General features: G+C 35.7%; 1 protein-coding gene across 1 annotated transcript in view; it reads left to right on the forward strand.

The window, feature by feature from the left end:
- Positions 1-18,993, forward strand: part of LOC106462548 (fibrillin-1-like) — a gene marked incomplete at its 5' end in the record, with an annotated part of 157,590 nt that overhangs the window by 74,806 nt on the left and 63,791 nt on the right. The window contains 9 exons of the mRNA XM_022389848.1: positions 559-651; positions 6,608-6,736; positions 6,971-7,039; positions 7,393-7,518; positions 8,194-8,256; positions 8,487-8,606; positions 10,074-10,142; positions 10,978-11,040; positions 11,552-11,614. Coding sequence (XP_022245556.1) covers positions 559-651; positions 6,608-6,736; positions 6,971-7,039; positions 7,393-7,518; positions 8,194-8,256; positions 8,487-8,606; positions 10,074-10,142; positions 10,978-11,040; positions 11,552-11,614 — 795 coding nt within the window. The remainder of the gene's footprint in view (positions 1-558; positions 652-6,607; positions 6,737-6,970; positions 7,040-7,392; positions 7,519-8,193; positions 8,257-8,486; positions 8,607-10,073; positions 10,143-10,977; positions 11,041-11,551; positions 11,615-18,993) is intronic.

Raw genomic sequence — 18,993 nt, forward strand, 5'->3', positions numbered from 1 at the left:
TATTACCACTCTAAATGTGTTGGAGTTCTTAGTGTTTTAAAAGATAATAATAATAACTTTATTACCACATAAAATGTATATAAAGACCTCTGAAGATCAACAAAAATATTGTTCATTCTGGTTAACTAGTTCTTCAAATTGCATGATATTTACTTACCAAAACATTTATAATTTTGTGTCAAATTACATATAAACAAAACCTATTATTGGCTGTTTCTAGCAGTTATTGCTTTTGATGTAAGTTCTGCATTACCAAACAGCATATAAATGAAACCCGTTATCAAACAGTTTCTAGCAAGAATTTTTCTAGTTGCAAGTTCTGCAATATCAGACAAGCATATAAACAAAACACAGCATGAGCTAGCTTTGACAAGGATTGTTTTTGCTCTAAAATTCTACCATCACAAAATATTAAAGTGCATGAAATATAAATTAATTGTGTCATTGTTTTATAGGAAAAAAATTAATCTTGTCTAGTCGTATAATTTCTATCCATAATTCTTGATTTAATCTTGTTTTACATATTAGAACTTGAATAAAGTATTACTAATTTAACAGGCCGAGGACCTAATGAATGTCCTAGTGGAAACATTGATTGTCCACCATCAGCTGCTTGTGTTTCCAATGGTCTGAATACTCCAGTATGTAAAAGTAAGTATTATTTAGAACTTTAATTCTTTATTATGAGATCAGTTTAATTGTTACCTTGAATAAAGTAGGTACATGTTAACTGAAATTATAATAAACTTGACTTTCTGTGTTTTATGTAATAAATTTTTTGTTTATCCTTACTTTTTAGATGAATTACAGAATAAAAATAAAGTTAACATTGCATTTCTTTCATGAATATAAGTCTGTGAAGTGAACATAATTTAATGAATCATTAGAAATCTATTCTGTTAAAAATGTAATTATATGACCAACTATTTTAAATAAAAGTAAAAAACATGTCTGTGAATGGAGATAAATACTAAATAAACAATTAATTTTATCAAATAATAATACCTTCTTTAAGTTTTCTGTAAAAGCTGGAACTTCACTGTTATGTAAGTCTGTATTCCGAAACACACTTATCACCTCTCACGCTTTAGCTTTATGCTGAAGAAAGTTTCTCTTCTCTGCCCAGCTAAGCATTGGTATGAATTATACTTTGCTTGCTACAGTCTTTATACCCCACTATATTGCCCCTAGTGATTTTAATCGTGTGACTATCCACCCACGTCATTGCTCCCTCCATACAAGATCTGTATACAAGTTCCCTGTCACTACTTCTTATTCACTTTTTCTGGATGACAGAAATTATGAAGATGGTCTTACATGATTACTGCAGGTTTCTCATTAGCATTATTACTATATTTTCTTTTAGACCTGTTCTAGTAGGTCTTGCATATATTGTTTATTTTCTGCATTTTACATTTAAAAACAAATATTTGGAGATGTTTTTCGAATATGAATACACATATTCACGTCTCAGACACAGAGTCTCCTAATGCTCCTCCTCCACCACCTCTAGTCAAGCGTTACCCAGGTGTCAGGGTGGGGGGTTTCTTCCATGAAGTATATACAGTTCTTCATATATAGAGAGGTAGAGTCTTACATGCAGTCTGATGTTTTTTATGTTGTTGGCTCTGAGGCTGGGTTTGCAGGGAATCAAGGGCAGATTGCTGAGAATTAAGACTCCATATTTTCAACACCTTCCTTTGCTCAGACAGCTAATCACAAATCTCAGACAGACATTCCACCTCCTGCATCTTTTTTGCAACTAGTACGGCAAGTTTGTAATGTTTGTAGCTGACGAATCTTCTCCTTCTTTATTGGTGGAAAACCATTCATCTGATTAGCTGATCCTTCCATGTTTGCCAGACATTGCTGTGCATGCAAGGAGATTTGCTGATCATTTGAGAGACAATGATGCCAATGCCTTGTTCTCTTCATTTATTGGATCAGCATGCTTTGTTTTAACTCTCAGAGGTTAGATCCTCTTCTTCCTATTTGGAGCTCCAGACATGATGCCATGGATCGCCTTAATCAATCTCAGTTTTCCAGAGTTTGTCTGTCACTTACAACAGTCGTGCATTTTTTTTATTATCTTTGCTACTTTTGTCTGAGGCTTATCACAGATCTCCTGCACAATTTTCAGATGATCTTAATCATTTATTGACTTCTACTTTGGTCAGGTTATCAGCTTCTGCTCTCTCCTTGGTATCTTGGTTGGTTTGTAGTTGGGATCTTTTGGAGAGAGATGCTTTGATGGAGGGAGTTCTCCTTCCTGCTTTGGCCCTTAGAGATCTCAGAGAAGCTCCTTTTTTCACAGTCTATTTTTGTTGGTATTCATGATTCTATGGAATCTCGAGTGGATGTGGCCCATCTCCTAGCTTCTCAGCTGTCCAAAAGATCTTCTACAGGATGGTTTCCTGCATCTCTCATTTGAGTTTTCAGACCTCCAGCTTCAGTGCCACAATCCATTGGAACACAAGGGCAATTCCTACCTTACCAGCAGGTATCCTCCTCTAGAATGAAGCACAGACTACGGTGTTGGTAACTACCTTATAGGGTCAGGTCCAGTGGGTATTCAACTTGGGGGGTTCATGTCAGTTTGGGAGACCTTCACCACAGATCAGTGGGTCATTCAAGTTCTCAGTTCACATCTTCTTCTCCATTGTCTCTCATACCAGTTGGCTTTCCACTCCTATAGGACTCTTTTTACATCCAGCAATCAAGTTCAAGCCATCCAGGATCTTCTGCACATAGAGGCCATAGAACATGTCGAGTCCTCTCTCAAGAATTTTTATTGCCAGCTGTTTGTAGTACCGAAAAAGACGGGTGATTGATGAGCATCCTTGGAATCATTCATTCCTTTATGTTGGGCTCATATGTGGACCATGTGGTCATTGCAGGACCAGTGGAACATTTGCACAGATGCACTGGATTGTCCAGTGGTCCTGTTGGCTTCCAGTTTGCAAGATCTTGGCTGGTGGTTGGACAAGGACAACACAACAGTCAGTGTACCGTTACCATCTCCATGTCCAGAGATACATCTCTTCACAGATGCTTCTCTCCAGGGCTGGGGGGATTGTATAGAAAAATATGGAATTCAAAGGCCTTTGGATAGAAGAGGAAACTTCTCTTCACATCAGTCTATTAGAACTTCTAGCAGTTCCACAAGCTATGACTCAGGGCCTCAAATTGATGCAAGGGAAGATGGTAATGTTTCACTCGGACAATTCTATAGTCATTTTGTACATTTCAAAGCAAGGGGGCACTCACTCCAGATCTCTTTCCTTTCAAACATTGGATCTTCTCTTCAGGGCACATGCAGGTCATGTTCCAAGTATAATAAATTTAGTGGCCAACCAGTTATCTCATACAAATAGAGCTCTTCCCACGGAATAGATGCTTCATCCTCAAGTTTTTCATTGGATCTACTCACGTCTCAGAACACCTCAGATCGATGCTTTTTGTCACACACTGGAATGCTAAGCTCCCCTCCTACTGGTCTCCTGTACCTCACACTCAGCCACAATGTTCATCTTTATGTGTTCCCTCCGATTTGTCTGTTTTTCAAGGTTCTTGCACTGATTCTATCCACTTCCTGTCGAGTTCTTCTGATGGCACCACATTGGCTGGGTCAGCCTTGGTTTCCACTCCTCTAGTATCTTCAGGAGTGTTAACATCTTCCCCTTGCTGTCTGGTCATTTCTCTTACATCAACCTCTGTTGGACATGTTTCAATGGGCAGTCAACGTTCTATAACTTCACACCTGGCTTTTATGTGGTCCATTGCATTCCATCAGGGATTGATTCCTTTGGTGGCATCATTATTAACACGGTCAATTTGGCATTCTTCCTTGGAAGTTTATCAACAGAAATGGCTTACTTATTGTCAGTGGTCTCTCAGACATGGGTTTAACCCTTCTGGTCCAACTGTGCTGCATGTCTCTCAATTCCTGACATGGTCAATTGGCAAAGGTTTAGCTCCTTCGTCTATTTCTCTGTATAAGGCTGCTTTATCGACTACCTTTCGTTTTTCTAAGAGAAGAAAAGTGTTTTAGTCCCTGGTTTTGTCATTACTTCTGAAATCTTTTCAAGTTATCTGTCCTTGTCATCCTTTCAAGGATCCTAATTGGGATATCACAGTGGTTCTCTATGCCTTATCTCATACACCTTTTGAACCTTTGGAGTCATGTTCACAATATCATCTTTCTTCTGTTATTGACTAGCGGGCATCAACAATCGGATGTGTTTGTGATTCATGTTCACAGGACTCTTTACCCTTCCACTTGTGTTCTGTTGTATCCTGACAGGTCTTTTCTACCCAAAACTTCAGCAGCAAGAGAAGGAGATAAAGCTTTCTATCCCATTCATCTTCCCTCCATTTCACATTTATATGACTGCTAGGATTCAGGTCATATTTTCTGCCCGGTTTGGGCTCTCTGAAGTTATGTGGTATGCACTGAAGTGTTTCAGGGCTCACCTCACTATTTGTTTATCCATTGGGATCCTGCTGTGTCACGTGTCTTATCCCCTGTCACTTTGATAGGTTTGATTCGATAATTGGTTTGTATGGCTTTCTCTGTGCATTCATTGGAGGAGCGGAGATTTTTTCAGGTCTCTTCTCATCAAGTTTGACATATCCCAATATTCCTGGCAGCTCAGTTGCATCACCAAGTGGAGGAAATTGTGCAGGCTGTATGTGGACCACAACTAAAAACCTTTATATCCCACTATTTACATGATTTAAAGGTTTCCTCATCGGATGGGTTTTGGCTAGCCCCCACCCCCCGTGGCTACTTTACACACCCCGGCTCACTTGTGACAGATGTGAGTGACTTTATTTCTTCAATGTTATTCTATTCCACCCAGTGGTGAGTGTTGCCTGGTCAGGTATGCTTTTTCCAATAAACTAATAAATGAAATTCCTGGTAGCAACGAGCTCTGTTGAGATGGGATGTGTCATAAGACCACCTTGGCACTTTCTGGTTCATACACAATTATTCAGTACCATGCATAATATAAAATACTGGACCACCTTACCACTCCCAGTTTCTATTTGCTGGAGTGGAGGACAGAGGTCTATTTTTACTGAGTGATGTTTGAACACTTTATTCCACTCAAGATGGGGCAAAGCTCAATACCCTCCCACCCATTACCATGGACGATTTTCCCAGATGTGAACAGGACCAGCCTACACAGTAGTCTCTTCGTAATTCTGTATCAGAGATGACTCTCTGCTATCTGGTTATGTTGAGTGTGGCTCTTCTTTTTGGTCGTTTATTACCTTCCATGATCATGGAAGAGGGTTCTCAACTCCTCATAATTCCACATGCAGAGCATCAAGTTCTTCAGCCATTGGTTTAACTTCGTTTGTTCCACATCTTCCTCATAATTCTGGGAGCAAGGGTGTTGCCTTGCCTCTTAGGTTGGGGAGTTAGGATTTAGGTTTCTAATCCCAGGCTGGATGATCTCTGTTTATTCCAGATCGAGTGAGGTGTGAATGTCCCCATAATTCCAAGTTTTGTTTGTTGCATTCTGTGATTCTTCAGGTTGAGAGGAAGGCTTGTCCACTTGGGTGTTGCTTGCTATCTCTTCATAATTCTGGTGGCTTGCATGCAACATTCTGTAACTTTCAGGTTGGGTTCCCTTAATATCATATTACTATAATAGAATTATATCACACTGCAATCCCCATGCGCTAGCCACTACATCTTAGATCTTACTTTGTGTCCACAGATGTGGGACCTTGTCTGCCTGGTTGGAGCCTGGACAACGATATTTCTGGATCAGATGCATCTGGTATTGGAGGAGGAACCAGTTTTGGAATAGATGTCCCTCCTTGAATGTTTCTTCTCGTAATGTTACAGTTTTAACACAGTGGCCAGTTGGTCTTTTCCACCCACGTTTTAAATTTCACACTATCCAGGGAGAAGAGCATACCTGTTTCAGAAGTAGTGCAGACCCCATTAATGTGCTATAATTTACACACGTTCTCTACACAGATGCTTTCTGTGTGGATCTTTCCCTCACTAGCCCCTCCACTTTATCAGTGTGGAATTCTAGCTAAAGTGTGAGAGAATGTAATTGTGTTTAGGAAGCTTACATTTTCCTGTACCAAAAATGTATTTCTGATAATACTTATCTCCAGTCTTGAAAAAAGTGAATAAGAAGTGATAACAGGGAGCTTATATACAGATCTGGTATATAGAGCACATTGACATAGATAGAGAGAATCACAAGATTTAATTTGCTAGGGGCAATATAGTGGGTATAAAGACTGGAGCAAGTGAGGAATGATTCATACCAATGCTTAGATGGGCAGAGAAGAGAAACTTTCGGTGGGATAAAGCTAAAGTGTGAGAAGTGGTAAGTATTATCGGAAATACACTTTTGGTATAGCAAAATGTAAACCTACAACATAAGTATAATGGAATTGTAAAAAAAGGAGAAACTTTTCCCCATCAGAGAGACAACTAAATTCTTTCAGACTGGTGTAGGAATTTTCTCTTAAAGTATTAATACAATGCATATTAGTAGAGGGGTTCCCATTTGATGTGTACTCATATGTGACTGAATTTCTTTAGATGTTTAACTGTGTTATCCACATCTTTTAGACCCTTGTCAACTTTCTAACAACTGTGGGCCTAATGCAGTTTGCAAGGTTGAGAATCACCGGGCTCTTTGTGAGTGTCCTGAGCTATTTAGTGGTGACCCTGAAGATTCCATCCGAGGCTGTGTTAGAGGTTAGATGTCAGTCAAGTGTAATAACTGTTAGATAAAATAAACATCTCTAAGAATAATCAAAGTGTATATAACAAAATGTTTGCTTATACCAGTAGCTTTTTTTACATTTTTAATAGGGGTTTTTGTTGAAAAAAAAGATTGTTACAGTAGATTAATTTACTGCTCAAACTTTAGTTATCAATGATGTAGTAGGTATGATATTTTCATAATAAAGTCAACATGTATTTCTGTAGTGCCAAGTGTATGTGAAAATGACAGGGAATGCCCTGCTGGTTTTGAATGCAGTAGCCAATTCTGTAAACGTAAGTATGCTTATGCTACTTGATTGATATAAGTTTTATAAGAAAATAAATTCCCACCTTATTTTATTTTAATTTATACTTTCTAATGAATATTTTGGGAGGACATTTCATGTAGTTTCATTTGTTTTTTAAATGTATTTTTGGTACAATATATTGCTGTGTGTCTTGTTATTTTAAAGGAAATTTTATTGTTGTAAAATTTCATGTATTTTATAAAGATCTAATTCTTAAACCTCATCCTTTAATATTTAGTTTACTAGCCTTACAATTTTGTAACACTGTTGTTACTCCTAAAGACGTTGTTTACTTGTTCCCAAGATCTGTGAGGTAATATTTCTTTCTTGCATGATAAGCTACTTGTGAATCCATTCAAGACTGTGCAGTTGGAGAATTCTGTGTTCAAGGTATTTGTGTACAGGGTTGTCAAAAGGACAGCTGGTGCTTCAAAGGGGAGATTTGTGTCGCTGGGAAATGCCTAGGTATGTACAGATTAGACTTGTAGATTTAGGAATATTTAAATCAATGCTTGTAAACCTGTATAGACCAGAAATATACATCTGTAGATGAAACACTATACTTCACTTTTTCATTGTATGTTAATGTACAAATGCAAAAAATTAGCCCTGAATATATCAAGGTTTAAAGTTATTTAGTTAATTATTGACGTATTGTAAATGGACTTCTTTTTACTTAATTGTGATTCAGCATCTACTTTTTATGAATTTATTGTGCTTGTATTGTTTGCTAAAACTTGTACTGTATATAGGAGTTATACTTTTAATAAAATGAAATAAAGTTATTGCATTCTCCTGAGGAAAACATCATAAACTTGAATTAATTGAAATCATTTAGTTTGTTTTTCCAGCAACCACGAGACCATTTTTTATGTATATAACATGAATAATGTGCTTTTTTATAACTTGTAGTAGTTTTTGTCTCTGTTTGAGCAATTTAGTATTTAAATACTCTAAATTTTAAGTTTCCTAAGTAGTATGGTGTTTACATTGTATCTTTTAGAAAGACAAATGAGATGAATCACAAAAATATGAAATGTTTTCAAAAAGTTCACTATCACTGGCCCAATAGATTTGTTATTTTGAATTATTTTATTAATAATCAGAAACAATTAACGATTTACCTATTTCTTATTACAGTTGGCTGCCACTTTGATGCAGACTGTACTTCAAAAGAATCTTGTGTGCAAAAAAAATGTCAAGGTAAGTCACTGGTGTTCTTATTTCACTTAGATAAACCAAATATATATATTTTCAATAAATGTGTAATGTGTACTAAAATGTTTCATATAAACTATTACAAATTCATAATAATTTCATACAGTGTGGTTTTGATTAATATTAATTATTTTTTGTATAAGTACTCTTTAAATCTATACCTATGGAAAATTAAGGAAGCTTATTTAATTTGTGAGTTTTATTAAATTCATTAGACCCTTGTGAAAGCATCAATGTCTGTGGCACCAATGCCCTATGCAGAGTTGAGAACCATAATCATCAGTGCATCTGTCCACCAGGTTTTTCTGGTGACCCTCAAGAGAAATGTGTTAGAGGTCAGTTTAAATGTTTTGAATTTTTTATATTAATTTCCATTAACAAAGTTAGTTTTAATTTATTTATATAAATGTGCTAGCTTTATCATACTCTTTTTTTGTCTTTTCATAAGTATACAGTTCTTTTAATGCATTCTTACTATATATACAGTAAAGAAAATAGCTTCAAAACTATTATTATATTAATTAAATTAGTTCTAAATAGGCGATTAAAATCAGCACTATAAAAATAATGAATTTAATAGAAATTAAGCCTTAAAATTATTTTCATTTTAAAATTCCATTCCTTCCAGTCATAACCTTAGTCATAATGGAAATTGTTTGTGGTGATAGCACCCAAAAGCATTGGGGATATCCCATCTATCAGACAAAATTCAACCACAGATGAAAAACTAGTTAGCAGTCATGGATATTCAAATAAGGATGCGGAATTGAGTGCTTATACCCACAACATCTCCACTCCTACTGCCTTTCACTGTCTGCAGCCAGTAGTGGGAAGGCAGTTACCCTTGAAAAGTCTTCTAATATCAAAAGTAGAAAAAATTAAGACCACATTAAAAATATTTCAACTAAAAGTTCTTCCCAACCTCCACCCTTAAAATTTCTAATAGTTCCTAAAGTAGAAGAATAACAATAAAACCACCCTAAAAATTCTACTATAGATTACTCCCAACCTCCTTTCTAAAAAAGATGACAAAAGTATTCAATAAAGCATAAAAGATCTTAAAATGAACTACATACTCTACCCCAACTTACTCTGCATTTGGTTTTGTCTGATAGATGGGATATCCACAATATATATATATAAACCAACTTGACTTTTGATTGGAAAGATTTTCTTTATGAGTAAAGATAAATTTATTTTCTATGGTTTTAAATTTATACAAACTATATTTTTCAATTTAATAATATACAAATATATATATATATTTAAACTGGTGCAATACTATTAATTTCACGTGATTAGAATTACTAAAGCATTATTTATTGTTTATTGTTTCAACTTTATCATACAGGCATTGTAATAAAACATACTCTGACCATGTTACAATATGTTTGTTTATGAATATTTGAGGAATGAAGTATTTTGTTAAAGGTTATTTAACACATCATAAAATCATGCCAAAATACTTGCAATCCATGCAATTCTTTCGAATATTACATAAAATAAGCCTAATTTCATTTTAGTTGTACTCAGTTTTTGGGTTTCATGAAGTCAAAATATGGATATTAACTTCTTTTTTTCAAAAATTGCAAGTTAATTCGTTTTAGCAAATATAAAATATAATTTTTATTTATTTTAGTTTACAAATAATTATATAAACAGAATTGGCAACTTTTAAATATTAGATAAAGAAATCTAGAGTATTGAAATTATGAATTCCTATAAATATCAATGTGATGAAATATGAAAATTCAAATCAAGTATGTAATTTTCTTGAGTTACGAATTGTCCCTCTTTTCCAGTTCCTTCAAACTGTGCCAGCATTGCTGATTGCCCTTTCAATCACTTCTGTATTAGGGGACAGTGTCTAGGTATGTTTTTATCACTTTTGTTAATTGATGTATTATTTTTAATGTTGTTAAAAATAGTACAGAGAGCCTAATTGAGCAAAATATATTTGACTTCAGCTGTAATGTTATTCAAAAGAATAAGAGAGAAAGGTTTACTTGTAGGATAGACTCAGTAAATCATAAAATATCATTATTTTTTGTATTTAAAGCAATATATATTATTTCTGTTTTAAACACTTGCTTTGAAGATTCTCTTTTTTAAGGAACTTGTGTATATGTTTATTAAGATATATTGAAAACATTTTACTGTTTGTTTTTCAGTAGAGCTTCATTATTCTTGATTACACGTTTCAGTAGAAATAACTTTATTGTAACAAAGTAATGCACTTTAAGAAAGAAGAATCAAAAAAGGTTTTCAAAACGTAGTTAACTTGTATACTTATGTCACAAAAATCTGATTTCTGATCACTTAATATTATTTATAAGTTGTGCTGTAATGACTCTGAAAACTTCTTATTTAAAAAGAGAATTTTTGACAAGATGGAAAATGATTCAAACACCAGAATAAGACTATATATTAGCAATTGGTTTATACCTTTTCTAACGTATACTCTACCTTGAAAAAGGTCTAAGCCAAAACATCAGTAATAACCGTTTTTTTTTTGTTGTTTTTTAAGTCATTCTTCGACTTATTATAACTTTTTCCCTCCATTTTTCACTACATCATATAAAAACTAATACTAAAAAGAGAACTTCTTCCTTTATATATTTTGTAGTTTAAATTCTTGTAATGACAGTTGTCTGGTAGAGTTCAAAATAGTCTGTAACTAATTATGTTGTATGTTTTTATAATCAGTGGAATGTAGCAAAGATGATGACTGTGCTGTAGGTGAAAAATGTTTTAACAACCACTGTGTGGGTAAGTATCAGTTTTACAAGAATTTTACAATAATTTAAGTGTGAAAGATACTTAATACTTTAACAAAAACATAGTTTATAGTGTCGAAGTTTCTAAAAACTTAAAATGTTACACATCTTATTTCAGGAAATTATATATATATATATATATATATAATGTTAACTTTTAACCTGACATGATATACTTTGTTGATAAAAAGCATATGTCTTCTTTACTTATCAAAAACATGTAACTTTAGTTGAATAATTGTTTTCAAAGGAGTCATATTCTATAATTGTAGGCCACTATTACTCTGTGTTAATGTCTGCTTATCCCCAAGTTTTGGTCTAACATTGTGTCAGTTTAAATTTTATTGGATTTGTATGCAATCCATTTTTATTTGCTATTTTGTATGTATACTTATAATTTTGTGCTAGAATTAAAAAAGCTAACCAATAGAAGAACTGATTGCAAGAATTAATTTAATATCAATACAAACTAAACACCCAAGTTTTCAATTTATTTCTTCTAGAACTCTGCCACAGTGACAGTAACTGCAAACAAAATGAAATTTGTGTGAGCAATCACTGTGAAGGTGAGTCTTAAGTCATAAACAAACTGCTCAAATTAATGTTCTGAGATGACACCTCATATCTTCACACAGAATTGCTATAGACCTCGTGCATCTGCCTAAGAGGTTTGCATACTACTAGTTCCAAACATAGTTACCTCCTTCTCGCATTACAGCTATTACTTGAATGCTAAGGTTTCTTCCTTTGCCCATATAAGCATTGGTCTGATTTTTATCTCGCTTGCTCCAGTCTTTTCTACCCCACATAATTGCCTTTGGCAATATTTGTCTTGTGACCCTCTCCACCTTCGTCGAAAAGCCTTCTATCCTGGTACTGTATATTAGCACCTCATTCAGATAATGTTATCACTTTTTCTCAACAAAACATTCACTAATGGGTTTCTCTGTGCTATGGTTGTTAGGAGATACTTTGAGTGTTCTTCATGTTACCTAATTGATTTTCATGAAAAAGAAATAAGATTTTTTTTTTTCATTTAGCAAACCAATATACGGCATGAATATCTGGATTATTATTTTTGGCACAGAGGCAAATCTCTCCTATCCCACCTCTGATATCTAGCATTGCTCAACAATCATGGGGAAGAGTCACTCAGTTGAGACTATCAATTATCTTATTTGTAGTGAGATGGAGACATATATTTGGTTCAGTAGTGTTCCTCTGTTGGGGTTTGAGGCTGCAATTGAGGGCGAACCTGGACATTCTGAGAGAATTTAGATTCGCTTTTTCCTGTGCCTTTTTTATTCCGTTTTATTCTCAGGAGACCACTTTGGGATAAGCTGCTTCAGGCTCTTTTTCATCAGTTTTTCCATCGAGTGTGTGATGTTTTGGGTTTTTCCCCAGTTGCTTTTAAGCCTGTACCTTACTTGATAGGTGAAAGATCTGAGAGTGAATACTTAGTTTTCCCTCCATCCACTGACATTGTGGTTCATGTAGGGAGGTTTTCTGCTCAGTTACGTTAAGGCACAGCTGTACCTTATCTGCCAAAGTTGTCGAAACTATATGACTTAGCCTACCACCACCTGGTGGGAGCATATTCTGACTCAAAGAATACATATGCTCCTAGAAATTAGAGGTTCTAGAGTGGAATTTGTAGTTAACCAGAATAGATCAATGTCTCCTGGTGGGACAGCAGAAAGTCTATGAACTTACAACTCATAGAATCGAATTTTCAATTCCCTGCAGTGGGCACAATAGATAGTCCAACATGTTGTTTTCGTAAAACTAAACTTTCTTAGAAGACTCTCAGGAAGACTCTTAATGAACTGGAACCATTGTTAGCATGCACATTGGTTCACTTGCCAGCTTTTACATTCATCTCTGTTGTCATTGGCATCTCACTTTTCATTGGCTCCTACAGGAGGTCATAGTTCTGGTCCATTCATACCCAGAATAGATTCTGTCCATATCCAAGGGTTCTGCTGCTCGGTTTAAAAACCACCAGTGGTGTCGGTAACTGTTGTATGCCTTAGAGGGTTGTGGGGCTCAGCTCTGAGAATTTCTGGACATGTGGTAAACCTTAGCCATGGACAATTGGCATTACAGGTCCTTGAATCAGGATTAGTCATTCAGTTCACATTTTTACCAACACCATCCACCCAACATGTAGGGTTTCCATCTCCTGCAGATCCTCTGATTTTGGAACGTATTTCTAGGGCTATCAGAATTTAGTTGGTCTGAGGGTAGAGAGAGAGAGTTGTGCCAGTTCTTCTGGGATTTTATTCCTGTCGGCCTAAGAAGACAGGAGATTGGTGTCATTCATCGATCTTTCTCATCTATATCAATTCCTAGATTCTTCAAGGATCACAAGTGACTCATTCCTCACTCTGAGTTGGCATTTTGTTACTAGGATTGTGGATGTCAAAGTTTGATGTAGTTGGATCCTATCTGCACCTTGTCATAGTGCTGGCATCCTGCCACTATCTGCATTTTTTTTTGTACAAGGGTCAGGTACTGCAGTTCAGGGTTTTTACCTTCTGACCAGCATAGGCACCCAATGGGTTCTACCGAATCTTATGAGCTTTTTCTCATCACCTCCATTCTCTAGCCCTGTGCACACACCATTCCATTGATGACTGGTTACTGCTGGCATCATCTTATCAATTGTTAGAATGTCACACCCATATGCTAATTTTAGAAACAACCAAGGCAGGCTTCATTATCAGAGCTGAGCTCCAATACAGTATGTTATCAGTCTGGGCATTTTTTCATCATGTATCTCAGCTTACTCCCATCCGGCTCTATGGTGTTGAACAGGAAGCCCAACTCTTACTCTTCTCTCCTTCTCCCCCTGCACAAATTGTTCTTTCTTCTTTGAAAATGTAGGTATCACTCAAATCCCTCATGCCTTTGGGATGAACACACAAGAGTGGTGTTTATGTGACCAGTGAATCATAAACATCAATTCACTACATTCCCCAGCTTCCTTATTCAGGATCATTCTCTTTGATCTCGAGGGATTGCCAGATTGGGACAATACTAAGATATAGGTTTTTCTGCTGCCACCTCGTCTAGAGATCCATCTTTTCACGAATGCCTCGCTTCAGAGAAGGGGTCTATATCTCAATGGCCAGAAATTCCAGGATCTATGAACAGAAGATATTCCCTACACACACACAATGTTTTAGACTTTCTTACTTTTCAAAAGGTGATGCCTCATTGTTTGGGCTTATTAAGGGGAAAATTGTCAGACTTCACTCTGAATATTCCACAGTGGTGTCTTGCATTTCCTGTCAAGGGGCAGTTAGAACAGGGCATTTTGTTTTTGAACCTTGGATCTCCATTCTCGAGGCCTCTCCTATCATATCACCCTACTAGCTTGCCATGTTCCTTGAGTGAGGACTTTGGTAGCAGATCAATTGTCTTGGCCCAATTGTTGCTGGTCATCAGAGTGGTTTGCACTGATTGTGCACGGGATACTTTATCATTCTACTTACGTACTCAGACCAGTTCTTCTTCCCTAAGACACTGGCACCCAGGGAAGGGGATAAATCCTTTTCTCCAATTCATCTGATCACTATTTCTCACTCCTATGACCAATCAGATTTCAATAAATTATTATGTCCAGTGAGGGTCTTGAAGGTTTTGTTGCCCGCACTAATGCCCTTAGAGATGCTAGACAATGACTTTTTATTCATTGGGGTCATTCAATTTCCCAGGATTTATCCCTGGTTACATTGATGAGATGACTATGAAATTAATACATTTCATTTATTCTGGGCTCTCTCTGAAGGTGAGGAGACTTCTATGAATTACGTCTAATCTGATTCGTCACATTTCTGTCCTTAGCAGCCCAGTTGAATTGCCTGTTGAAGAACATTATGCGGGCTGGTATGTGGACCTCCCCAATACTTTTATTTCGCATTATTTACAAGATCTGGCAATATCTTCATCTGAGGGTTTTTGACTAACCCCTGTAATTATTTTAACAACATCCGCTAGATTATACAAAGGGATGAGTATTTTTATTGCTACTCTTGTCTCTTGTTTACCTTTCAGGACTGCAACTCGTAGATTATCGTGAGTAAATCATAAGGGGATCCTGCCCATCCCTGCCGATCATTTGATTGAATAAATTGGGATCAGTTTGCTTTTAAAAATTTAGGGAACTTGGCTCACCTATTGCACTGTTTCCAGAGCACTGTTCCTCAGGACTCCCCAGTGTGCATTACCCCTCAGATTCTACTAGTGGAGCTAGGGAGTCCTTACCACACCATTATGATCAATATTGATTTAGTACATTGTTCACAGAAGAGGGTCCATTGTCTCCTCATAATTCTGAATGCTGACTGGTCCCATCTCAGATCCTTGGTTGAGCACAGTTTGTTCCACAACCTCCCCATAATTCCAGAGACGAAGAATTTACTTTGCTGCTTGGTTAGGGAGTGAAGATGGGAGCTCATAATTCCAGACCGGATGAGCTCTGTTTCCTCACATTGGGTATGGCATACAAAATCCTGTCATTCTAAGCCAGAAGTATTGTCTTTCAGACTTCTTGAGGTTGAGGAGAAGGTTTGTCCACTTCGATGCTGCTTACCTTCTTGTCATGATTCCAGTGGTTTGGAATGCATCACTCTGTGGCTACAGGTTGGGATCCACTCATAAGTATATATATATATATTGCTTGTAAATCATGGCCTTATAATTCCAATCCCCGGTCAGTGGAACCTCGGCTATCTGGTTGAGGCATAGCCAATAGTGATGATAAATCATGTAATGTTTCAGTTCTGGGTGAAGATCATACCTATTCTGGATTTAGTGCAGTTCCTCCACTAGGGTGTCAATCTTCTGTTGACACACCCATGATTTATGCAGATGCTTTCTGTATGGATAATGCCCTCACCAACCCCTCCTCCTTATTGATATAGGATTCTAGCTGTAGTGTGAGAAGAGGTAAGTTTTGGAAGTTAACATTTTCTTAAATCGAAAATGTATTTCCAATAATACTTACCCACCACTTACACTATCCTGTCCTTCCTCCCCATTAAGAGCCAGTGTTAGAGATTGAGGATTGAATCGTAATCAAAAAAGTGATAACATTATCTGAATGAAGTGCTTATATACAGTACCAGGATAGAGTACGCATTCACAAAGGTGGAGAGTGTCATGAGACAAATATTGCCAAATCACTGGGGGCAATATAGTGGGGTGTGAAAGACTGGAGCAAGCGAGAAAAAAATCAGACTAATGTTTAGATGGGCAAAAGAAGAAACCCTAGCAGTCAAGTAATAGCTGCAGTGTGAGAAGGAGGTAAGTATGTTTTGATACTAGTGGTATGCAAACTTCTTAGGCAGATGCACAAGGAATATTGCAATTCTATGTGAAGAGATGAGGTATGTGAGGGGAGGTAAGTATTATTGGAAATACATTTTTGATTTAAGAAAATATTAACCTTTGAGCTAACTCCCACCCAAATTCATGTTTAATGTGAAATGTGTTGGTGCACAATGCTGTCATCATACAACAATAGCCCTCCACCAGAAGGAGGGCAACACAACCTCCATGTACAGTAACTCCCCTTAAGCACTTGTATTTGAGAAAACATTTTCCTTTTCCTCAGCACTGTCTGTAACAGATGTGTTGTAATCTTTTTATGTAGTTATGTGAGATCTGCGAGAGTTTACAAAAACTGAATATTCATTCCAGTAGTCACCTCCACACACATTCCCATCTGACCTCCTCACTTCCAGCACACCTTTTATCTTACCTTGTCTAAGAATGAAGTTATCTCCAGTGCAAGTGCTTAAGGAGAGTTACGGCATGTGGAGGTTGTGTCCCCTCATATTGGTAGAGGACTATTGTTACATGATGATGTCATCATGCACTAGCACAGTTCATGTTGAACACATGATCTTATCTGAGAGTTAGCTCAAAGCTAGTGGCATGCAAGCCTTTTAGGCAGGCATGTGAGGATTATAGCAATTTTGTGTGTAGAGGTGAGAATCTATTGGAAATACATTTTCAGTATAGGAAATTGTTAACACTCAATTTAAGAGTTTATATAAGTACTTATTTTACCTTAATATTACTAGGCATAAAATATATTTTTCTTGCAAATACCTGTTATTGAAAATTATTCTACCTGCTGTATCTCCACAACTGAATTATATTAGGAATTTAGATTTTTCCCTGAATGGTATTGTTTTGGCTATCTGGACAAACTTCAAAATTTCTACAGTGGTATTTTAATGCAATAGCTCAATTAAAATTTGAGCAAAAAAAAATGTTCATAATTTGGGGAAACAAAACACGTACCATGTGATTAACATACAACATTAAGGAAGTAAGGCAGCTTACTTGAGAAAACAATTTTAGCCCCACCATTTTAGTAGCTTAAAAAAACTGTTCTGTGTTACTGAAGCTGTAGTTAGTTGTTGTCACTTTAATGCATTGATAAATCTGTGTTGTTCAGAGAATTGATAACTGTGTTACTAAAATCCTACTTATCTCTAATCACTTAAACACATTGGTAACTCTGTGTTGCTGAAGCAGTATTTAGTTGTAATCACTTAAACACATTGGTAACTCTGTGTTGCTGAAGCAGTATTTAGTTGTAATCACTTAAACAAATTGATAACTCTGTGTTGCTGAAGCAGTATTTAGTTGTAATCACTTAAACAAATTGATAACTCTGTGTTGCTGAAGCAGTATTTAGTTGTAATCACTTAAACAAATTGATAACTCTGTGTTGCTGAAGCAGTATTTAGTTGTAAGCCGTTAACTTCACTCATAACTGTGTGTTGCTGGACCAGTATTTAGCTGTAATCATTTGAATGCATTGTCAACTCTGTGTTGCTGAGGCAGTTGCAGTCATGTAAGTCCATTGATAACTCTATGTTGCTGAATTTCTTCAAGAACTTTTTTGTTGTTAAAGCAATATTTATTAGTTTCATGTAAATGCATTGCTAACTTTATGCTACTGAAGCAGTTTTTAGTTGTAGTCAATTTAATGAATTGATAAGTATGTGTTTCTAAAGCATTATTGAGTTGTATAAATTCAAATATATTCATAAATATGTGTTGTTGAAGCTTTATTTAGTTTTAGTCAATTAAATGCATTGATATATCTGTGTTTATAAAGTAGTATTTAGTTGTACTCACTATAATGAAGGAATATTAAGTTGTAGTCATGTCATTGCAGTATTCACTTTATTGTACTAAAACATTATTTAGTTGTAATCATTTAATTGCATTGATATTGCTCTACTGCTCAATCAGTTTTAAATTGTAGCCACTTTAATGTATTGCTAAAAGAATATTTAGCTATATATACTTAAACAAATTCATAACTATATGTTACTGAAGCAGTATGTATTTCTAGTCACTTAAATCGACTAGTAACTATGTTACTGAAACAGTATTTAGTTGTAATTATTAAATGTATTGGTAAATATGTGTTTCAGAAGTAGTATTTAATTGTTGTCAAGTCAATGCATTGATAGCTATATGTTGTTGAGGCAGTATTGATTTCTAGTCACTTAAATCCATTGATAAATTTCTGTTGGTGAAGCAGTATTTATTCTTAGTCACTTAGCTGAATTAATAACTTTGTAGTTGAAGCTATATTTATTTGTAGTCACTTCAATGTATTGGTATCTATGTGTTTCAGAAGTAGTATTTAGTTGTGGTCACTTAAACCAGTTGATAACTGTATTCCTGAACAGTATTTCATAGTAATCACTTAAATGTATTGATAACTTTTTTTTTCTGAAGCAGTATTTAATTGTGTTCTCTGAATTGAATTGATTACTGTTTTGTTAAAGCACTATTTAGCTGCAGTCACTTAAATCCTTTCATAACTATGTGTTGCTGAAATGCATTGGTAACTGTGATACATAAGTAGTATTTAGCTGTAATCACATAGTTGCATTGCTAACTAGTTGTT

This window comes from Limulus polyphemus, unplaced genomic scaffold (assembly GCF_000517525.1).
Source record: "Limulus polyphemus unplaced genomic scaffold, Limulus_polyphemus-2.1.2 Scaffold1196, whole genome shotgun sequence".
In the NCBI taxonomy this organism is placed as follows: Eukaryota; Metazoa; Arthropoda; class Merostomata; order Xiphosura; family Limulidae; genus Limulus; species Limulus polyphemus.